At 36.1% G+C, this 19,745-nt stretch overlaps 1 protein-coding gene across 1 annotated transcript in view; it reads right to left on the reverse strand.

The window, feature by feature from the left end:
• arrb1 (arrestin, beta 1) overlaps positions 1-18,083 on the reverse strand; it is a 58,447-nt gene extending 40,364 nt beyond the window's left edge. Inside the window, exon 1 of the mRNA XM_051665301.1 lies at positions 17,290-18,083. Coding sequence (XP_051521261.1) covers positions 17,290-17,309 — 20 coding nt within the window. The 5' untranslated portion in view covers positions 17,310-18,083. The remainder of the gene's footprint in view (positions 1-17,289) is intronic.
• Between the last annotated feature and the right edge of the window lie 1,662 nt (positions 18,084-19,745).

Consider the following 19,745-nt stretch of genomic DNA (forward strand, 5'->3'; position numbering starts at 1 on the left):
ACACATCTGGGATGGCATGAGGGTGAGTAAATGATGATTTTTGGGTAAGCTATCCCTTTAAGCCTTATGATAGCTTTGTGTGAGGAAAAGAGTGAAATTTAAGTCATTATTCATTGAAAATGTTTTTCTGCGTCATAGCTCTCATATCTCATTTGCACTTCGGCATAATAAAATGTGCCACTTTGCAATCATATACATGAGAAAACTAGCAGCATTCAGCATCATTGATGTTAAACCTGGCACAACAGGTCTTTACATGGCATATCCGTATATACGTGAACACAAATAAGATTTAAGAACAATAGAAAAAGGGGACATTTTCAGTGAATAGCTAATTACATTTCCATCTCTTTCTCATACAGTACTATTGTATAGCTTCAAAAGGTTTGGAATATAGTGCATAAGTGGTATGGACTACTTTAAATTGTGCTTTTGTGGAACTTTTTTGTCATTTTGCACCTTGATAACATCTATCCACATTCATTTACATTGTATGGAAAAGAATACCCAGGACACCTTTTGTGTTCCACAGAAGAAAAAATCATATAGTTGTTAAACAACATAAGGGTGAGTAACTGACGACAGAAGTTTTTATTTACGGTAAACTTGGGTGAACTGAAGTCTCTCATTTCATTTCACTCTATTAAGGGTAACACTTTACATTAACATTCCCTTTGTTAAAAGATTATAAAGGGATTCTGTAATGACTAAGTAATTTACAAATACATTATAAATTATTGATATGTGGTTAAAACAACATGCAAAAGGTTGATATTCATGCAATACCTGCAAAATAGTGAGCCATTTTACCTCACACGTTAAAAATAAAAAGTTACAGTACATGAAGACCTAAAAAGTAGAGGACTTTAGGTAATTACAGTAGTAATTGGTAAAACCATTCTTTTACATCAACATGGCAAGGAAAGTGACAACACGAGAGTCAAGACATTACAGTAATTAATATAAACACAAAGCTGACTGTAGCAAAATGGCATAAACCCTCCTTTTCATCTATCTATAATAATCTATTTTTGCAACATAGTGATTTGTCATAAATTAGGGCATTTAATGTTTTTGATTAATATAAGTATACACTGGCGCCCAAAAGTTTGGAATAATGTAGAGATTTTGCTCTTATGGAAAGAAATTGGTACTTTTATTCACCAAAGTGGCATTCAGTTGATCACAGTGTATAGTCAGGACATTAATAACGTGAAAAATTACTATTACAATTTGAAAAAAAACAAAAAAAAAAAAAAACAATTCAGAACGTCTTAAACTACTTCAAAGAGTTCTCATCAAAAAATCCTCCACATGCAGCAATGACAGCTTTGCAGATCCTTGGCATTCTAGCTGTCAGTTTGTCCAGATACTCAGGTGACATTTCACCCCACACTTCATGTAGCGCTTGCCATAGATGTGTTTTGGGGTGAGAACAGACGAAAATGTAACTCCTTTTTCACTGTACATCTTGTACCAACTGGATTGCTTAAGAAGACATTGATTTAACCACTGGAGTCTTATAGGTTACTTTTATGCTGCCTTTAGAGTTCTGGTCACCATTCACTTACATTGTATGGACCTACATAGCTGAGATATTCTTCTAAAAACCTTTGTTTGTGTTCAGATGTGCAAGAAAGTCATACACATCTGGAATGGCATGAGGGTGAGTAAATGATGAGAGAATTAAAATATTTGGGTGAACTATTCCTTTAAGAAATCAACAGACTGACTGTCTTTGAGCTAGCTAGCATATTTGTCAGCTAGCCACCTACTTGGCAATGTTTATGGAGTGATGGAAATGAAGGATAATGTGAAAGATGTCACTGCAGACAAAGCAGAGCTGTAACTTTTTCAGTGTAAAAATACTTTGTCCTATGCCAATGAGGTAGGTTCTTTTTCTCACAAACTGTAAACACTGTGTCTGTGGTGGTAGAAAAATTCCTCTGTTTGTTTTAAGGGACCCGTCCAGCCCGACAAAACAACAGCATTGACTCAACCAATGGTGTGAGTTGGGGGCGGGACCAATGGCGGACTGGCCATTGGGAGAACCAGGACTTTTCCTGGTGGGCCGGCCGCGAAAAGCAGAACGTGCCACAAAACGGCGCCGATATGCAGAAAAGGACAGCAGCTCTAATGGCACCAGTTTGCAAACGATGCTGCAAGACATATAACGCCTTAATCAAATTAATCAAACCTCACAAAGCATCTGTCCAATTTCCATTCAAAATTATAACATTTGAAGTAAAGTGAAGATTGATAAAATTATCTGCTAGACCAAGAAAGTCTTGCTGGTTAAGCTAGTTAAGAAGACTAGGTCAAACACCAGCTCACCAGTTGCCAAAAGCATCCAAAACACAACATATGCTGCGGTACAGCTATTCTGGTCTTTTTTAGTGGGGTAATGCCCTTGTTGAATCAAAAATACGTCTCCTACAGAAGATTGTCTATACCAGTCTAAATATATTGCATGTATTTGAACAGCATCAAGTATGAGCTCCACTTAAACACACATGTTGCTAAGAATGCCAAGGTTATGGGTTTCTTACCATATGCCAATTGAATAAAATATAAATCAAAACCAATTCCACTTGACCATTACGTCTAAGAACAGGTTAAATCAGTGTTCAAATGCCTCTTCTTCATCACAGGCTTCAGTCCCCTGCCTTCAAGACCCCAGTGAAGACACAGGATGTGCGGTCCAGGAACAAAGAGCATGGGTGGGATCGAGGCAGGTGGGGGTTGACTGGAGGAGGAAGCGGAAAGGAGAGATGACAGGCCCTCTCTGTTTAGCACGCTAAGCATGACTGCCATGCTTACCGCTGTCGGTCTTACGTATGCAAGTCTTCATTCTCCTGACTATCTGGATTTCAGTATCCATTCTAACAGGGAGGAAAGGGTAGAAAACACTTCCCAGATAGCACACGTACATCTCCGAGATGTCTGTTTTAGATCTTTTCATCTGGAAAGCATCACAATTTAATTAACATCTGTTTAACATCTTAAAAAGTTCAGATTTACAAACATTCTAAATCATAAACATCTCAAAGACATCTGCTGAATGTCTTATTGACATCCGAGACATACTTATTGACATCCATTTTACAGACTTATTACAGATGAGCAAACTACATTAAAAATACATCTTCCAGATGTAAACACACACATCAAATAGACGTCTGGGTGATGTACGTGTGCTATCAGGATTGTGCATCATCCTGACAATGTGAAAACAGTGTTTCTTGAGATATGGGACAAAAACTGCCCCACAATTTAACCATATTTACTACGATGTCTTGACAGAAGGAAGAGGTTAAAAATACATCTCTTTTATAAGGTTTCAGAACTGTGACCCCACTTTTTTGTCAACACCCTCAGATATAAATGAAAATGTTTTAAAAACCGGCCATTTCAAACACATTGTACTGACCTTATCCTCAAGGGGTTTCTTTTGTGATTACCACTAGCTCAGTGTACATTATCTCACTTATTACATGGCTGCTTACCAAATAAATAAATAAATGGAATGATTTGAGTTTAAATTACTATGTGCAAATAAACAGACAGAAGAAACACTGAATTTAACCTCCGATTTGGTTTGTTTGTGTTTATATTGCCAAAATGGCTGTGTGACCATTCATTATCCACTTATTACGTGACTACTTACCAAATAAATAAATAAATGGACAAGAAATAATGATTTGAGTTTAAATTGTTATTATGTGAGGAAAAAAGAGTCTGCAGAGTCTCCAGAAACACTAAATTCAACCTACGGTTTGCATCAGACTTTTGTTGGTGTTTATATTGCGAGTTTTTACATGACTACTTGACAAATAAATAAATAATTGGACATTAAATATTGATTTGAGTTTAAATACAATTTTTTAGCTTTCTTGTAGAGATCGCAAAGTGATACGAGAAGTAGGAAACATGACTCGCAATACCCGGATGACCGGTGAAATATCACTTTGTGATGTGCGGTCTTCATTCAAAAATATTTGACAGATGAATGTCGCCACTTGACCAATCAGAATCTAATATTCCAGAGAGCAATTTAAGAAATTGAAATAATTTTCAGTGTCACAACCATTACATGTCAGCTCCCAAATGTAAAGAAACCAATTTCGATTATTATTTTTTTACATTCCCTTTTTCCTGTTTAGTAGCTAGCAACACCAGAAAAAACTAAATGGTTCTGCATTTAATACATGTGTGATATGCAAAATATAGTTTTTGTTATTTCTATCAACATAAGATTTCAACCTGACAGTGGTTTCGAGTCATCCTGTATTCCTAATTCATTCTTGATTCGTAGTTAAATGCTAGACCTTCCAGAATTCCATATATTTGTCCACAAAATATCTGACATGACAGCAGACACTGTTTTTGTCTCTGATGGTGCTGACCCATATAGGCAAGGAAAAACAAATTTTGTGACAAAAAGGAAGTAGGTGGAAATGTTGCATTAAAAAATGTCTTTGAAAACGTTTTTTTTTTTTTTTTTTTTTTTCAGGTATTTTGCTTCTTTTGTCCCATGTCTCAAAAATCAGTGACAGACCACAGTTCATAAATTAAATAGTGTAGCATGTTTTGAGTCCTATAATACAGCTGGGAGTTGGCTCTCTTTAAGGGAGGTTAGTAGGCCAAGGACATCACTAAGTAAGCCCTGTCGTGCATTTGTACAAGTTGTGCTAATTATGATAATAAGCTAATCAGATGTAAAACAATAGAAAGGCATTCTCCAACAGTCTATGAACAAAGCGAACAATATGACAAAACACAAGTGAAGACAATCAGTTTATTGGCAGTCGCTTGAGACTATCTTGCTGTGGCAATAGATTTTGCTCACAGTTATGTCAGAGGCTTTCAGGCTGAATCAATAAATGAAGTCAGTGCTCTTAACAAACAGTGGTCATGCCCTTTCAGGTAGGGGGGTTCACTCCCTCCCTTTGCAACCTCACCTCATCCAACAGACAGACACTGACCCTTTACATCAAGCAAACATTATTATTGCTAATCACACATTAAAATGGAAATGTCTGGCATTCATTGGGATTAAAATATCTAAAACTGACACTCTTAGTCTTGATAAACTGGACAAAAAGCTAGCAGTGACTATTTGCACTGGGCAACTATTTCCAAAGCATGGCTATTTGCAGCCCAATAGTCTGATGAAAAAAAAAAAAGAAGCAATTTGTCTGAATAATGGCCTGGAGGGTTCAAGCACATGCACTGGTATTTTTGTGTAGGCGACCCTATTTAAATGTGGCATGTGGCAAAAAACTAAATTTACATAACTATTACCAAAAATAATAAGAAAAATAAATATTTATATGAAATATATTCAAATGTGATTTTTTTCCTGTAAATTAACAAACTTAAACTTTCTTAACAAACATTCCAACTAACTTAAATCAAACAGTATTTATTTAACCTTAAAAGTATATGTATTGTCTTGTTTAATAAAAAAAATAAAAAATAAAATAAATACCAGAAATTAAGTTAGTATTAAATTAAATGAATGCTTTTTACATCTAAATAATAATAATAATAATAATAATAATAATAATAAAAATACAATAAAAAAAATTAGGGCTGTCGATTTAACAAGTTAATTTAGTGTAATTAATTATATAAAAAATATTGCATTAAAACATTAATACTATAAATCATGCTCCATGACCCATTTGTAAATTCCATAATAAAAGTACCCAAGCATGAAGTACATGTAACTTCATGTTTTTATGAGCTGCGTCAGCAGGTGGCAGTCAGCGTGCCTCAACAAACTTCACAAGCATCGCAACCACAGAATGAGAGCTGGTCAAACAGGTCCGGACGCATTCTTGAGAGTTAGATGAAGCACAACAGAATGCAGAGATCTCAAGATCTCATTTCAATTACTTTTTGACAGCCTCCTTAAAGCGTCAACCAGCTCCAAAAGCGGAATCTGATGCAGATGGAATCTGATGCATTTGTACATAGATGTCAATTAAAAATAGCGCAGATGGAACTCAAAAACACATCCTGTGAGAACAGGGCAGAATGACCAGGGATGCGTTTCCCAAAAGCATAGTTAACCAACTATAGTCTTAAGTTCCATCATTACCAAACAGTTCAACAATTCTGTGTTTCCTGAAATCATAGTTCCAACAAATATTTGCAAACAGCATTACAAGTTGTGTGGTTTGAAGTACAGCTCTCAACCTGTGGTTAGAAGCATAGTTTCTTGTTTGTTTTGCGACTGTTGTCCGTACGGCAATTAAAGGATTATGAGAAAGCGATTTAACACACCGAAGTTTCTGTCAGAGAACGTGGCCTATGTGGCCATTTAAATGTGTAAGCAGTGTTCTTATAGGTTTTTGAAGAGTGTGCATGTTTTTATGTGCCTTAAATGCGCTGGGGAAATCCCTGGAGTAGACATGAGAGGGGAAACGTACTGACCCGCATGTACTGTATATGGGGGTAAAAAGAATGCTGATTACTCAGTACACACAAATATGGACGCTGCTTTAGTGTCTTAAGCAGCCTTCTTGCAATAAATGGCTTTCTGGTGTAAATGTAAACATGCTCTAATTTGAAATCCATTTAATTTCTGCAGAAATGATTCCTCCACCTCCTGCGTAACATTATCAATAACAGCTCTACAGTATATTGTTGAACCAATGTGGTTCAAACGATGGATATGTGACATAATTACTACAGCCAGTTAATTTCTCCACTGATGCATTGTACTATGGTAGTTAAGCAGTGAGTTAGGTCGTTGTACGGGAAACACACCCCAGTATAATTGGTATATGGATTGCTGTCATCTGTAGGCCTTTTTAGTGATATGGGAATAAAACAAACAATATATTGATTAATCAGTGCTTTACTCATATGTCATAATAATGCAATATATTTCAATCTGAATAATGATATTATGTATTTGACAAATCTAATGGCTTCCTCTTGTCATAAAGGTAAAAAAGGTCCAATTAAAATATCCAGTGGTTTGACACAGGGCCGGCCCGTGGGTTTGTGGGGCCCTAGGTGAAATCATGAAAACAGCCCCCCGGTGTGAAAGTTGTCATAACTTTAAAATCAATATACAGTATAGCTCGGTAGATGACAAATAACATGTCCAATGGCTTTTTTTCCCCCAACATGAAGATATTAGGTTAAAATGTACATGCATGCATAAGGGAATGTGTGTATTTTAGGTTTTACAAAAAAGTTTGCATTATGTATCATTAACAATGTATTGTACAATTTTCCAGCATTTATTAATCTTGGCTAATGTCCATGCTAACTAATGTACAGTAGTTAACAAATACAACCATAAATGTTACCCATTAAAGTAACACCAAATTAGAAAATGCTGTTTAAAATAGTTTTAGATTTTAATAGTATAAGACACTGCTGACAATGGTTGAAATTAAATTTCAACTACCCACATGTGTAAATGTTTATTTAGAGTAACAAAATAACACAACACCTCAAAATACATATTTGTAAACAAATGTAAAGAATAAACACATACCTCTTAGAGAGCAGACATCTTTGCAGATAGGATGGTTTGGTTATTTTCCAGATTAATTGCTCATATTTTCACTCTGTGAGTTTTTTGCATCTTTACATCGGCAGTGTCTGAATTCCTTCCCCAGCAGATTATTCTTGAAAAAACGTGAAAATCCCTAATGATTTTTCAGGTGCTGTTTCTGCTGTCCTTTACACAAAATAAGCCTCAAAGACTCAAATAGCCACAAAGCAACTATAACTTATTTCCTGCGTTTCTATCAGGCATGCGCATTATTCAGCAAGGTGTGTGATCTGTGTTTAATAATACTATTATAAGAAGCAGCACTCAAGTACCAGCAATGCTTTGCGTTATGAATAAATTACGCAGATTAGTGTGTACTACCTAGCTTTACTTCTTGCCGATTTTAGATATACTGCTGTTATTTTAGTTGTTGTAACATTTAGTTATTTGTCATTTCGAGATTATTCACGATTGTTATGTTGTTTTTAGTTTTCACCATTGCACGCTCTCCTGAAGTACATGCGCAGTAGAAAGCATTGGACTGTGAAGAATTTCAAAATAATAGTCACCACTGTTTCTTAATCTTGACTTGTTCATTTACTTTACATGTGTTTGCGCCTTTGCGGGGCCCCCCAGGCACATCGGGGCCCTAGGTGGCCGCCTATTTCACCTGTAGGACGGGCTGGCCCTGGTTTGTCACATTGAACAATACATTTGTGTCAGTCATTCTGAAGTGTCTAAACACTGTTCACACTCAGCAAGACTTGCCTGATACTAGTCTTCTCAACAATAACTCAGTATTGTCAACATCACATAGACATCACATCAATGAGATACTCATTGTTTTTGTACCAGATCAAGTATTATGTATTAAGTATTAAGTGTATTAAAGTATTATGTATTAAGACATTGTATCATCTCATAGCCATGCATTATAATATATTGCCCCCTTAAATAGCTTCAGTGTTGTTAACTACTTTTTGTTAATAGCTTGTAATGTAGCTACTCTTTCAGAAGAGTAGATTGATTGTTGTTTAACTATGTTACATTATTATTCAACAAGAATGAATTGTGCCCGGTAAAAGTGCTGTTTACTTGCACACGCTGTCTGCGCTGGTTTAGCGCCCTATTCACTAAGGAATTATGCAGATCAGACAAACGTACCTACAAAATTTGTGCAAAATGCAATTTGCAATTTGAGAACCAGACACCTAAGTCATCTCTTTAATATGCTGATAGTGCACTTGACTACACCATGCATCTATGTAGATATATGCCAGGTTATAATGCTTTTCTCCATCATTTGATCATTATTTGATGAATTACCAACACATTCTCACAGCGAAATGGTAAGGATTCATATGACTTTTCTAAATTCGGCTAATTCGTATGATATCGTAAGACTGCACTCATATGAATTCATACAACTTCACTACAGCCAATGACGTCGCTGGACATCGTCTCCATCTAATACGCGACAATTACTTGCTTCTGTCACACACAACAGCTTCCTATCATGTTTCCACACACTTCTGATCGGTTAGGTTTAGATAAGGGGTTTGGGTAAGGGCACAATATTAATAAGCATGTTCTTGACATCTTGCGCATTTGCACGTGATAAAAATCATATGAATTCATACAAACGAAATCATACGAAATCATACGACATAGCCAACTCGTAAAATATATAAAAATTTTCATGAGATCGGGTTGGAATTACTGCTGCCATGACTGATAGAAAATGTACACAATTCTGCTTGGGCAGAAATACAACGGGGTATTGTGAAGCGCAATCTATAATGAGCCTAACTTACATAGAAATGAGGCGTGTTTACGTGGAAAGGACTGACAGTGACTTAAATGATATACTCAAGACTGAGCACTGCTTTAGCACTGATTGCGCTGCTTAAACTGGATTTCGGGTGGTTAGTGAATAACACGCAGGTTATTGCGCTGAAATACTACATGTAAAAATGGCGCACCTCTTGATGTTTACAGACCCAATGAAATAAAAATTTACGTTTTATGTCTCTCAGTCCATGTCTATTTGCTTTGAGGCAATTTGAAAAAGTAAACAAAGTACTTTTTAGCAGATCTATGCATTTAAAATTTAGTTTTTTTCTTCCGAGAAAACGAAAGAAAAATATTGATCACTTATCAACTTCGTCTGGAAGTATAGAGGCCAAATTTTTGCCCTTCAGTATGTCTCAGCCTACTACCTGTTTCAGTAAGAAATACATCAACACAGGAAAAAACAGGACTCGTCAAGCCATTTAACAGTGTCTTTACTATACAGTTATGTGGAACAGGATTTTTGACCAATGATATTTCACTGTAGTGACTTTTTATTTTGCCTTTAAGTTAAAGACCTTGTCATTGGACTAGTTTCATAATTCCTCCTTGTCTTGTGACTTGTCAGTATGAGGGCATTAAGATTAGTAGTAGAATAGTGTCCCTCATTTAAACTTCAGTAACGAAAATGACGTTAGAGTTGTTTGTCTGATTAATTTCCAAGAATTCTACTCTAACAATTCTATCTACATAAACACAAACAAAAGCTTTGAAAGATTAAAGACATGTGTTATTGGATTCAGTATAACTCTAATTTGGTTGCAGCTGCCTCTTAACAGATCAAGGACAAGAAAGAACTCGAATTCAAGTGGCGTGTCCACATCGCATTTGCATCAGATTGGCAGAAGAGATGACAGTAGAAATTAAATGGCACTAAAGAGCCCCACAAAAAGACACTCAGCCAGATACAATTGCTTAAAATCATTCAAAATAATTAATGAATGGGAGCATTTTAAATCTATTTCAGGTATACTGTGTGCATGAAGGATGCCAGTCATGAAATCACAGCACAGTAGATCCATATCAGATAACAGCATTTTAGAAATGAAGTCTTTGGGGCTACGAAGAGTTACAATAAACAATTAAGGAAAACAATGAAGTAAAAACTTGCTAAATGCACTGGCAACTTAGAAATCAACTCTGGATTTAAAGAGCTTTTAACTGGCCCTAGGCCTAGCTTCTGGACTGAATAGAGTAATACAATATAAGTAATTCAAGACTGATAACCTGACTCAGTAGATTTTCCAGAGGTTAAACTGACCAAATACATTAAGAACATGCGTTTTTCTACCACACTGAAAAACATAATTTGGGCTTTAGTAAATTACGTTATTAAAATGTTGTCCTTTTTTTCCATTTATTTAATTAATTATTTTTACTCAGTAATAATGGTCAGTTTTTAAATGTATTCTATTGAACAGGCTTTTTTCAATTATTTAAAGTTAATTAGAAAAGAAAAACCCAGTTGTTTCAGCTGAGCTGTGTTTGGAGGAGTGGCTATTAGCTCTTGCACCCACATTTTTGATTATGGGGGTTTATGTGGAGCTTAAATAGTTGTTGGTAATAAATAATGGTTGTACTTGTGTTTACAGTTCTGTTTAGTGTTACCAATGCTGTTTTGTGTTCAATTATAGTGTTTTATTTGAAGTCACCATCATGAAGATTAGTGTTCCTTCAAACTAAGATAAACCTTGTTCACAACATTTTATCAGCTTTTTTTAATTAACTTGGTCAATGTGAAAAAAAAACAAACAAAAAAAAACAGATACTATAGCTCTAATGGTATCTGAAAGGATATTAATACAACCACATTACCTTCATATCAATTACAGTTGGACTATACACTAATTTTGTTGTATTTACTCAATATAATTGAGTTGTTTTAAATATATATATATATATATTTTCAACTCAAAATAAATAAATAATAAATTCTGTGCAACCAATTACCTTAAAAATATTGGGTGAATTCAAAAGCTTTTTAAGTGCACTTACACTTAATTTTATGTAGTGCTGAGAAAATCCCCCACGTGCTCTGCCTCTAATGGTCAAAGAACTGACATACATAGGGACACTGGAAGCTCTTTACATACCTTACAAAGAGCTTTTGTTGAAGGATCTTGGGCCTTCCATTTACCACACCTCATGATTAACTCATTTAAAGTCTAGGTATATTGACAATTTAATCTAAGAACTCCAAATGGACTGCTATTGCTACTCCAATATCGGTTGCTTCAGGTAATAGATTATTAGGATATCTTTTAGCTCTAAATGACCTGTAATTGTCAACTGCAACAAAGCAGATCCTTTGCGAATTCATTGTTGAAAAATAACAACTGCCATCTCTACAGAGCAGGAGTTCTTAACCTCGGGGTCACATAAGCTTTTCCACTATCGGGCCGGTGTGAGCCAGGCCAGCTGGGGCCAATAGCCTGGAACCTCGAGACCAAAATCGCTCTGTGTTCCCACCATTGGGCCAATAGCGTTGCCCTAAAACCCGTCTTTAACACGCCACCCTGGTGCCAATGTCACACACCCCACCCATTTCACAAGTAAGAGGGAAGCTCAAGCTGAGGTATCATGTTTTTTAGTTATCTAGAATGTCAAATTTATATAGTTTGTAAACATTAGCTAGCTAGCAAGATAAGTTAGCATTGACAACTCACCGACTGTAACTGCCATGGCGTCCCGAGTGGTCTCTCCACTAACAGCGGGACAATGTCCCAGCACACCGTCAGTTACCTCGAACCATGCTTTGTCCTGTATCTGCAATTATTATTATTTTTTAATTCTGTACTGTTGTGTGTTGGATACACAACCTGGCAAGTTCAGCAAACTCCACCTTTGACATTGATCCCACCTCACTCCCCAGTTGCCTTGTTTGGCCCAAGGGTAATTGGTGAGCCAAAGGCCATAAGCCATTTTTGCAAAGTAGTTTATTCATCAGTAGTGTAGTCTTCGTTTCAGATGACATGTCTACTCAATCACAGTTTGATGCATCTGATAATGATAATCTCAGCGCAAAGTCTAAAATCAGTTCCTGAATTTGCAGTTTGGAGATTCCACCAGCAAGTGGTAATAATGTTTGTGTCCAAACACTGAAAATATAGTGGAACATCAAATAATGTCCCTAACAATCACTGTTGTAGCCATTTTATAAAACAAAAATTTATGAGATTTGTGTTAAACTTTCTAGAGGTCATGGATTATTTTTTTCAATTATCATTATTATTATGTTTAGGCTATATTTACAGTTGTATTTATAATCTAATTTATATTTGTATTTTTCCACCTGTTGTCTTGGGGGCCGTTTACACGACAACGTTTTCAACTAAAAACAGACAACTTTTTATACGTTTTGGTTGTTCGTTTACACGACAACAGCGTTTTGGAACCTGAAAACGCAAACTTTTGAAAACGGGTATCAAAGCGCACGTTTTTGAAAACAATGCCGTTATTGTCTCTGTGTAAACATACAAAAACGCGAATTTGTGAAAACGATGACGTCATGCGCACGCATATTACATGTTATATAAAGAATGATGGATTTATAGGCATCAATTTGAGAAGAGGGTAGAATGGAAGAATTTTTGGATTAGATTTTTTATTTTTTACTTATATTTTTTTACCATTTTGTTATTTTGATTATATTTTTCTCTCTTTTAAAGTGTAATTTGAATTTACAAATATTTTTGGTTTAATTTTTTTGTGTTTTAATAAATGAATGTAAGCCCACATCCAAATCCTGACCAGAACCACATTTTCTATGCATATAAAAAGTGTCACTGGGGAAATGCCTGATATTCAACAAGGATGCAGTTAATGCGCAAAAGAAAGTAAGTCTATATTTCTATTCCTCTAATTCATTGCATACAGTCCATTTACACTACCAGCTTCTTATGTATGTGCTGTCATTGTTTATATCGCTGGTGCTTGACAGAGAATAGACTATATAATATAATGAAGATGGTGCAATAACCTGAGTAAAACCTCAGAATTAAATTGCACTTGACCCAGCCCATTAGCGCTTTACGCATGCTATTTTGCCAAACCCACTTGTGCCCAGACTTAGCGCATGCATGCATAAAAATACCAAAACTTCATGCAGTTGATTTTGCCTTTATGACTTAAAGCAAAGCGCTTTGTGCTAGCGCACTTAAAATAAGGCCCTTGCTTGGTAGCTAAACGCCTCTTAGATGGAAGGATCATAAGTCACAGGGGATTTCTCTCTGGCTATAGCAGATAATGCAGAGTGAACTATTCAGTTGTATCATAAAGCTTTGTTATTGCCATCAGCATTGAACTGGTTCATTATTCTGCTGAGAGTATAGAAATAGATGATGTGGCCTGGGCAAACATGCTCTTTTGTGAAATGTCAAATATCAGTTGAAATGTTGCTACACCAGAACAGTATGATACACCTACTGCCCTCTAACGCCTTCTTAGAGAAAACAAGGTCCCTAAATAACAGATGAAACAAATGATTGTAAAAAGGTGGAGAAGGTGATGTAAAAATATTCTAAAGCCGTGGTTCTCAACAGGTGGGTTACGGACAGCAGGGAAAAAAACAACGCGAAAAGCAAATTATAAAATGCAGCTAACTAAAAAAAAATATGTATAGTTAGAATAGTACAATAAATAGGCCTATCAACTTTTAAAAGAGTTGCATCCAATATTATTTTATTTTTTTTGACGAAATAAGGCTTTTGCACACCAGAGACAACACGATTATGCAAAATGAATGCAGACGAACGCACTTTCACATTAAAAGCAAGGCGAATGATCGCCTTTAACACCTTTACAATAGGTGCCGCTAATCAACAAGCATTTTTACCTCGGTATGGTAGGTGGCGCGAAGCACCTATCAGCTGGTCTGCCCTTTGCCCATCACAGATGAGAAGAACAACTTTTTGGCAAGTTTGCAAAACAACCAAGAAAAGCAACTGAGTTCTCTACCGAGCAGATCGAAAAAAGAAACTGATTTCTCTACAAGCTGCAACAGCGATGATGAGTGTGTTGTTGATTTGCTCAACAAGAAAGAAAACATTGAAGACACATTCACAAAGTATTTCAATTCACCTAGTGGACATGTTGACTCACAGTATTATTATGTATGCACAGTCTGAGAGGTGATTATATAGAATCATGTGTAAAAAATTATATTAACAGTTAAAACATGTTATCAATTGGAACAATACTGATTATATGCCCCTGCCACGCATACTGTATATATTTGTGCTATGTACATTTGTTTAAAATCACTGCGTAATGCACACATTGTTAGAAAACATTTTGTCAATTGGAACAAAACCCTGCATGTTAAGAATTAAACGCAATGAGAGCTAAATGCTCCAAGAGTCTATATAATCCATACGAAAAAAACAAATCACAATCAACAAAACCCATCTTCAGTCAGGCCCATTATTAGATACTATAAAACTTAATGACAGCACAGCTGTTAATGACTGTAAATGATAGCACAACCTTAACAATTAAATAATTTTGTGGAGACACCACCACTTTTTTGGTATCCAAAGGCACTTTGGCTACAAAAGTCATATATACAGAGTGCACTGCAAGTCTAGTATTAATATTATTAATATTTGGCAAAGAAAAACACTTGAGATCTGCAAAGTCGTTTGTTAAAAATGTGATACAAAGGCAAATATGCCAATATTAGAGAACTCACACAAGATTAAATGCAAAGGCAAAAAATGCAGCAATATGGAATACATTATGAAAACAATCCACATAAGATCAGAGTTTCTTTTTTAAAAGGGATGCAAGGCAGTGATGCAGCAATTTACAGAGAACGCATATGTGAAAATTCTGTTTTAAGGCATTTGATGCAAATGAAACACACATCCTAACTGCTGCTTCAGGATTTGTTCATCGAGTTCCTTTGGTGTTTAATGTTGTTGGTCAAAACAGCTTTCTGTGCTTTAGCGCCACTAGTACTGCTGGTTTTGGGAACTGCAGCGGCTTCTGACACGTAATCTAAAGCTCACATTTTAATGGTCAGGGCATTTCAACGTGGAGCGGAAAAAATAATTGACATACTTACTTTGTCAGCAAGCGAATGTTTACTCCTGGTGTGAATGGCTTCATATGAATCTATTGTTTCTATTCAAAATTTTAATTGTGGCGAGAATTGCAGCGAAAATTAGTGTTTTTGGTGCGCAAAGGCCTTTAGACAGATGACTGATGTCAGGAAAGTTACATGACTGTGGGACTTTTTTTGCAAAATAACATTACGTTGGTCATAACATGTATCCTGACAGTTCCAAGGTGAAATGTCCACTGTGTGTTGCTAAGTGAGTTAAATGTTCTTCCAAACAGATGAGGGTTTTATGCTATAAGGAGTTTTAAATCAACAAAAACTACCTCCCTGCCCTAAACCTTAAAACTAAACCTTATCGATAGTGTCCTAAAAAGCAAATGAGAGATCAAAAATGTACTTGCTGAAACACCCATGTCAATTTATGGTGCTCCTTTCGGCTCACGTGCCTACTCGCGTGCTCTTTAGGACTCGTACCCAGGTCCTTTGCATTGCAAGTGCAACGCTCTATCAGTTGAGCTACCACATAATTTGACCACACTCAAACAAGCTTGTTGGTCATGTAATGCAAACGTTACAATTTATCGCTTTACAAGTCATGCGCTATAGTTAAAGTGTTATGATCTGCCATTTTACTTTGTGTGAAAGTGACTAAAATTCACCATTGTTTTAGTGCCTAATGTTCATTTTACCAGGAAACTGCCACTATGAGCCACACAAAAATAATTTAGCATTACCATAGGTATAGTAACGTGATTCTATTTGGCTAGATTGTTAATTCTGTACAATAAACACAATTGGTACTGTGTTGGGTTGCCACTTGATGGGGTCCTGAAGCAAAACCACTTGAGAACCACTGTTTTAAAGGTGAACTCTATGTTAGAGTTGTGGCGTACTCAGCAGTGCATGTGCTCAAGGGGAAACAAGTTTAAATTCAGTCTGTTCACTGTCCCGATCTCATTCCCCTACTGTCTCAACTTTTCCAATTCTACTGTCCTTTCAGTTAAACACAAGTAATTACTTGTGAAGCAGAATGAATTTAGATAATGTCTTGTTTTCAGAGAAATCTAAAAAAAATTGGTGGGGTTTATGCTTTAAACAAGAAAAACTATTTGCCAATGGGGCAATAAAAATAACCAAATTGATACGTTTTTTTCTTGTTCTAAGCATAAATATCACTAAATTAGATTTCCCTGAAAACAAGACCGAATATCTTGTCATGTTGCTTCTCAAGTACATGTATCTTATTTTAAAAATGGTTATATATATTTACTGGAAAACAAGACAATAATGCTCATTAAGAAAATGATTTTTTTTGCAGTGTAACTCCATAATGAAGTAGGTGGTTAAATATTGATTCTAAAGACCATGGAATGCATGCTCTGGAATCTCTCATTTTTAACCCTCTAATACATAAATAAAAAATTAATGCAAAACAAAAATATAATCATTCCTAATCTTTTTATGTGAGAGTTACACATATGTCCACTGCAATACACGATAGTAAATACTCCAGAAGTATGTTGTCATAAATAAAAAAGAAAATGACATAAAGACGAAAGTCATGCAGAATTACAGTATGGCTAAGTGTCAAATATAATCGCCCAAAACCAAGATTTGTCACTGTATTGGACACCATACAGAGTTAATAAACTTAGTCTGGTATTCCCAAAGCTGCTACGGATACAGATGCATACTGGGATGCAATACTGGCTGCACTGAGCCTCAGTGCTTTTAATTGGCCAGTTGCATTTCTTGCAATCACAGCAAGCCACTGAAAACGAAGAGCCCTCACAAAGAAATATTGCAAAGCCCTACAGTTCTCCAACACCAGCTAATCCATCTGAAACACTCTGCTTACCTTGTGCCTTTATCACCCATCGCAAAGATCTGCCTGCGACAGACGTTCCACCAAAACTCTTCTGCTGGGGAAAAAAAGAGGAGAGGTTGCAGAGAAAAAGAGAGGAAGGTAGAGCCGAGGAAAACAGGGAGAGGGAGAAAAAAAGAATTTACTGTGCACTCAGTCTGTTCTAGAGAGAGCCGCTGTCACTTAAGCAGCTCTCCTTGCGGTTTTAGCGCTTTCCAGTGGAATCCAATTACAGGAGCATCTCCACGACTGCTTGCCAAAAGGCAAATCCCCCTTTTCCCAAATAAAACAAGCAATAGCCTGTTATTCCTCGTTGTCTTCCTTGGCTGTCTTGTACCAGTTTAATTAAGTGTCCTTCAGATGGGAATGTATGAAAAATAAAAAAATAAAGGCTGCTGGGAAAATCATAAAGGGTTGAGAGCTTCCGTTTGCTATCCAGTGGGAAGCGCTGCCTCACACTGTCTGTCTACCAGATCTACGTCCCTCCCTTCAGCTGTCTTTTTCTCTCTGTTTCTCTCTCTCTTACACGCACACACAGTCGCTCTCTCTCTCCCCTCCTCTCTGGATGTGTGAGGGTATGTGTGCAGGCGAGGTGAGTGGGTGGTATTCTCCATCGCTGAGTAGATATTCTCTGCTCATCATCATTCACAGAGGCCATGAAATGAGCAAACGCACATTGTCACTGCTGCAATGGATGGAGCATTGTTTACATCGTAACACTGACATCATTAAAGTGGTCACATTTCTGTTCCAAACTCCCTAAGGTCGCAATAAATCAATACTTATATCCATTCAACAAAGAAAAATAATAAAAAAATAAATAAAGTGTGGGTGTGTTAACAGATATACTGTACAGCTGTTCCCTTGATAACTGTTCTTCTATTTGGAGAACCCCCTACAATGGTCCAATGGGTGCAATAAATACAAATTCGGCAACATAAAGCATTGATGGCATGGTTTTATTAATTGGAAAAGCATCCCTAATTCTATTTTTAGTGTTTTATCATGTCTTTTTGAAAAGTTGGTGGCTAATTTACCCAACCTGGTCTCATAACAAGTTGCAATAATAGTAAGAGATGGTGAAATTGAACGAAATGGCTCGTACAAAATGTGCAACTTTTACTCCCCAATGGAACCAACGAACAAGGTTAAAATGATTTTTCCTAGGTTTAACCCCTAACCTAAACCTAACCATAAAGTCTAACCCCTTTACCAAACCCTAAACCTGACCAAGATTTTAATTAGGGATGTCCCGATACCTCATTTTTGGTATCGATACAGAGTCCGATACCTGATTTTTTCATATCTCCATATTAACAGCTTATTTTAATTTTATCATCAAAATGGTGTTTAAATAAATGAATTCATGAAAATATAACAATTATTTTCAACATAATATTGTACTATTTTAAATCAAATTAAGTGCTTATGCACAGAACCTCACAGCACAATCCAAAATACAGCACTGGAGTTATATTTTGTCAAATAAAGTGCTGCATAGCACAGCATCACAAATGAGATATTGCTTGAATATAATACAATTACTATTGATTTATTATGGAGATCAGACAATAGGTGGTGCTATAACAATTAAAATGCTTGTGCTATCTCGTTTTACATGCGTGTGAATGGTTGCATATTGAGTTGTTCAGGTTGTAGTCCACAAACCCGGAAGATAATTCGCCATGGGTTCCCTCTGTATTTTCCTATGTGTTTTTCTAATGGGGTTTGTATAAAGTAAGGTCTGTGGTAAGCATTACTTGTTGATACGTGGATGTTTTGTTCTACAACATAAATTACACACAGTCATACCTCAAACGTGAATTTTGAAGCAGCTGTTTGTTTTAAAAAAAAAGTATGTAATTCAATACGGCTTCTCGTTTGAGATGTAGAACAAAACCTCCACGTATCATGAAGTAATGTTTACCACAGACCTTATTTTACTCATAAGTTCAAAAACCCCATTAGAAAAACCCATAAGAAAATCCAGAGGGAACCCATGGCGAATTAGACATCCGGGTTCGCCTACAAATTGACGTCACGGCTGAACAGCTCTATTCTGAAATGTTTCACACAGACACACGTTATTCATGTCATATGATAGATCTCCTCATTCTGAACAACTTTGCCTCAAGAACCATAGGTGTCAATTATATTGTTTGTTAAATATTTGAGATTATTAAAAAAAAACTTTTTTGTGAACAAGTCCTAGGTTTTTCACTTAACCCTCACAAAACCAGTGTAGTACAATTCTTTGAACTTCTACATCAATAATTATAAAAATCTTAGAACTTTATTTTAAATGGCTATATTAGGGTACTTTAAACATATGTGTGTGGCTTAGTTTACCCAAAAGCAAATAACTCCTAAACAAAGGCTCCGACTGAAATCAAATTTAGTACACAAATGAAACGTGATTCCAAAGAAGCATGCAAAATTTGGTATGGATC

This window comes from Myxocyprinus asiaticus, chromosome 31 (assembly GCF_019703515.2).
Source record: "Myxocyprinus asiaticus isolate MX2 ecotype Aquarium Trade chromosome 31, UBuf_Myxa_2, whole genome shotgun sequence".
In the NCBI taxonomy this organism is placed as follows: Eukaryota; Metazoa; Chordata; class Actinopteri; order Cypriniformes; family Catostomidae; genus Myxocyprinus; species Myxocyprinus asiaticus.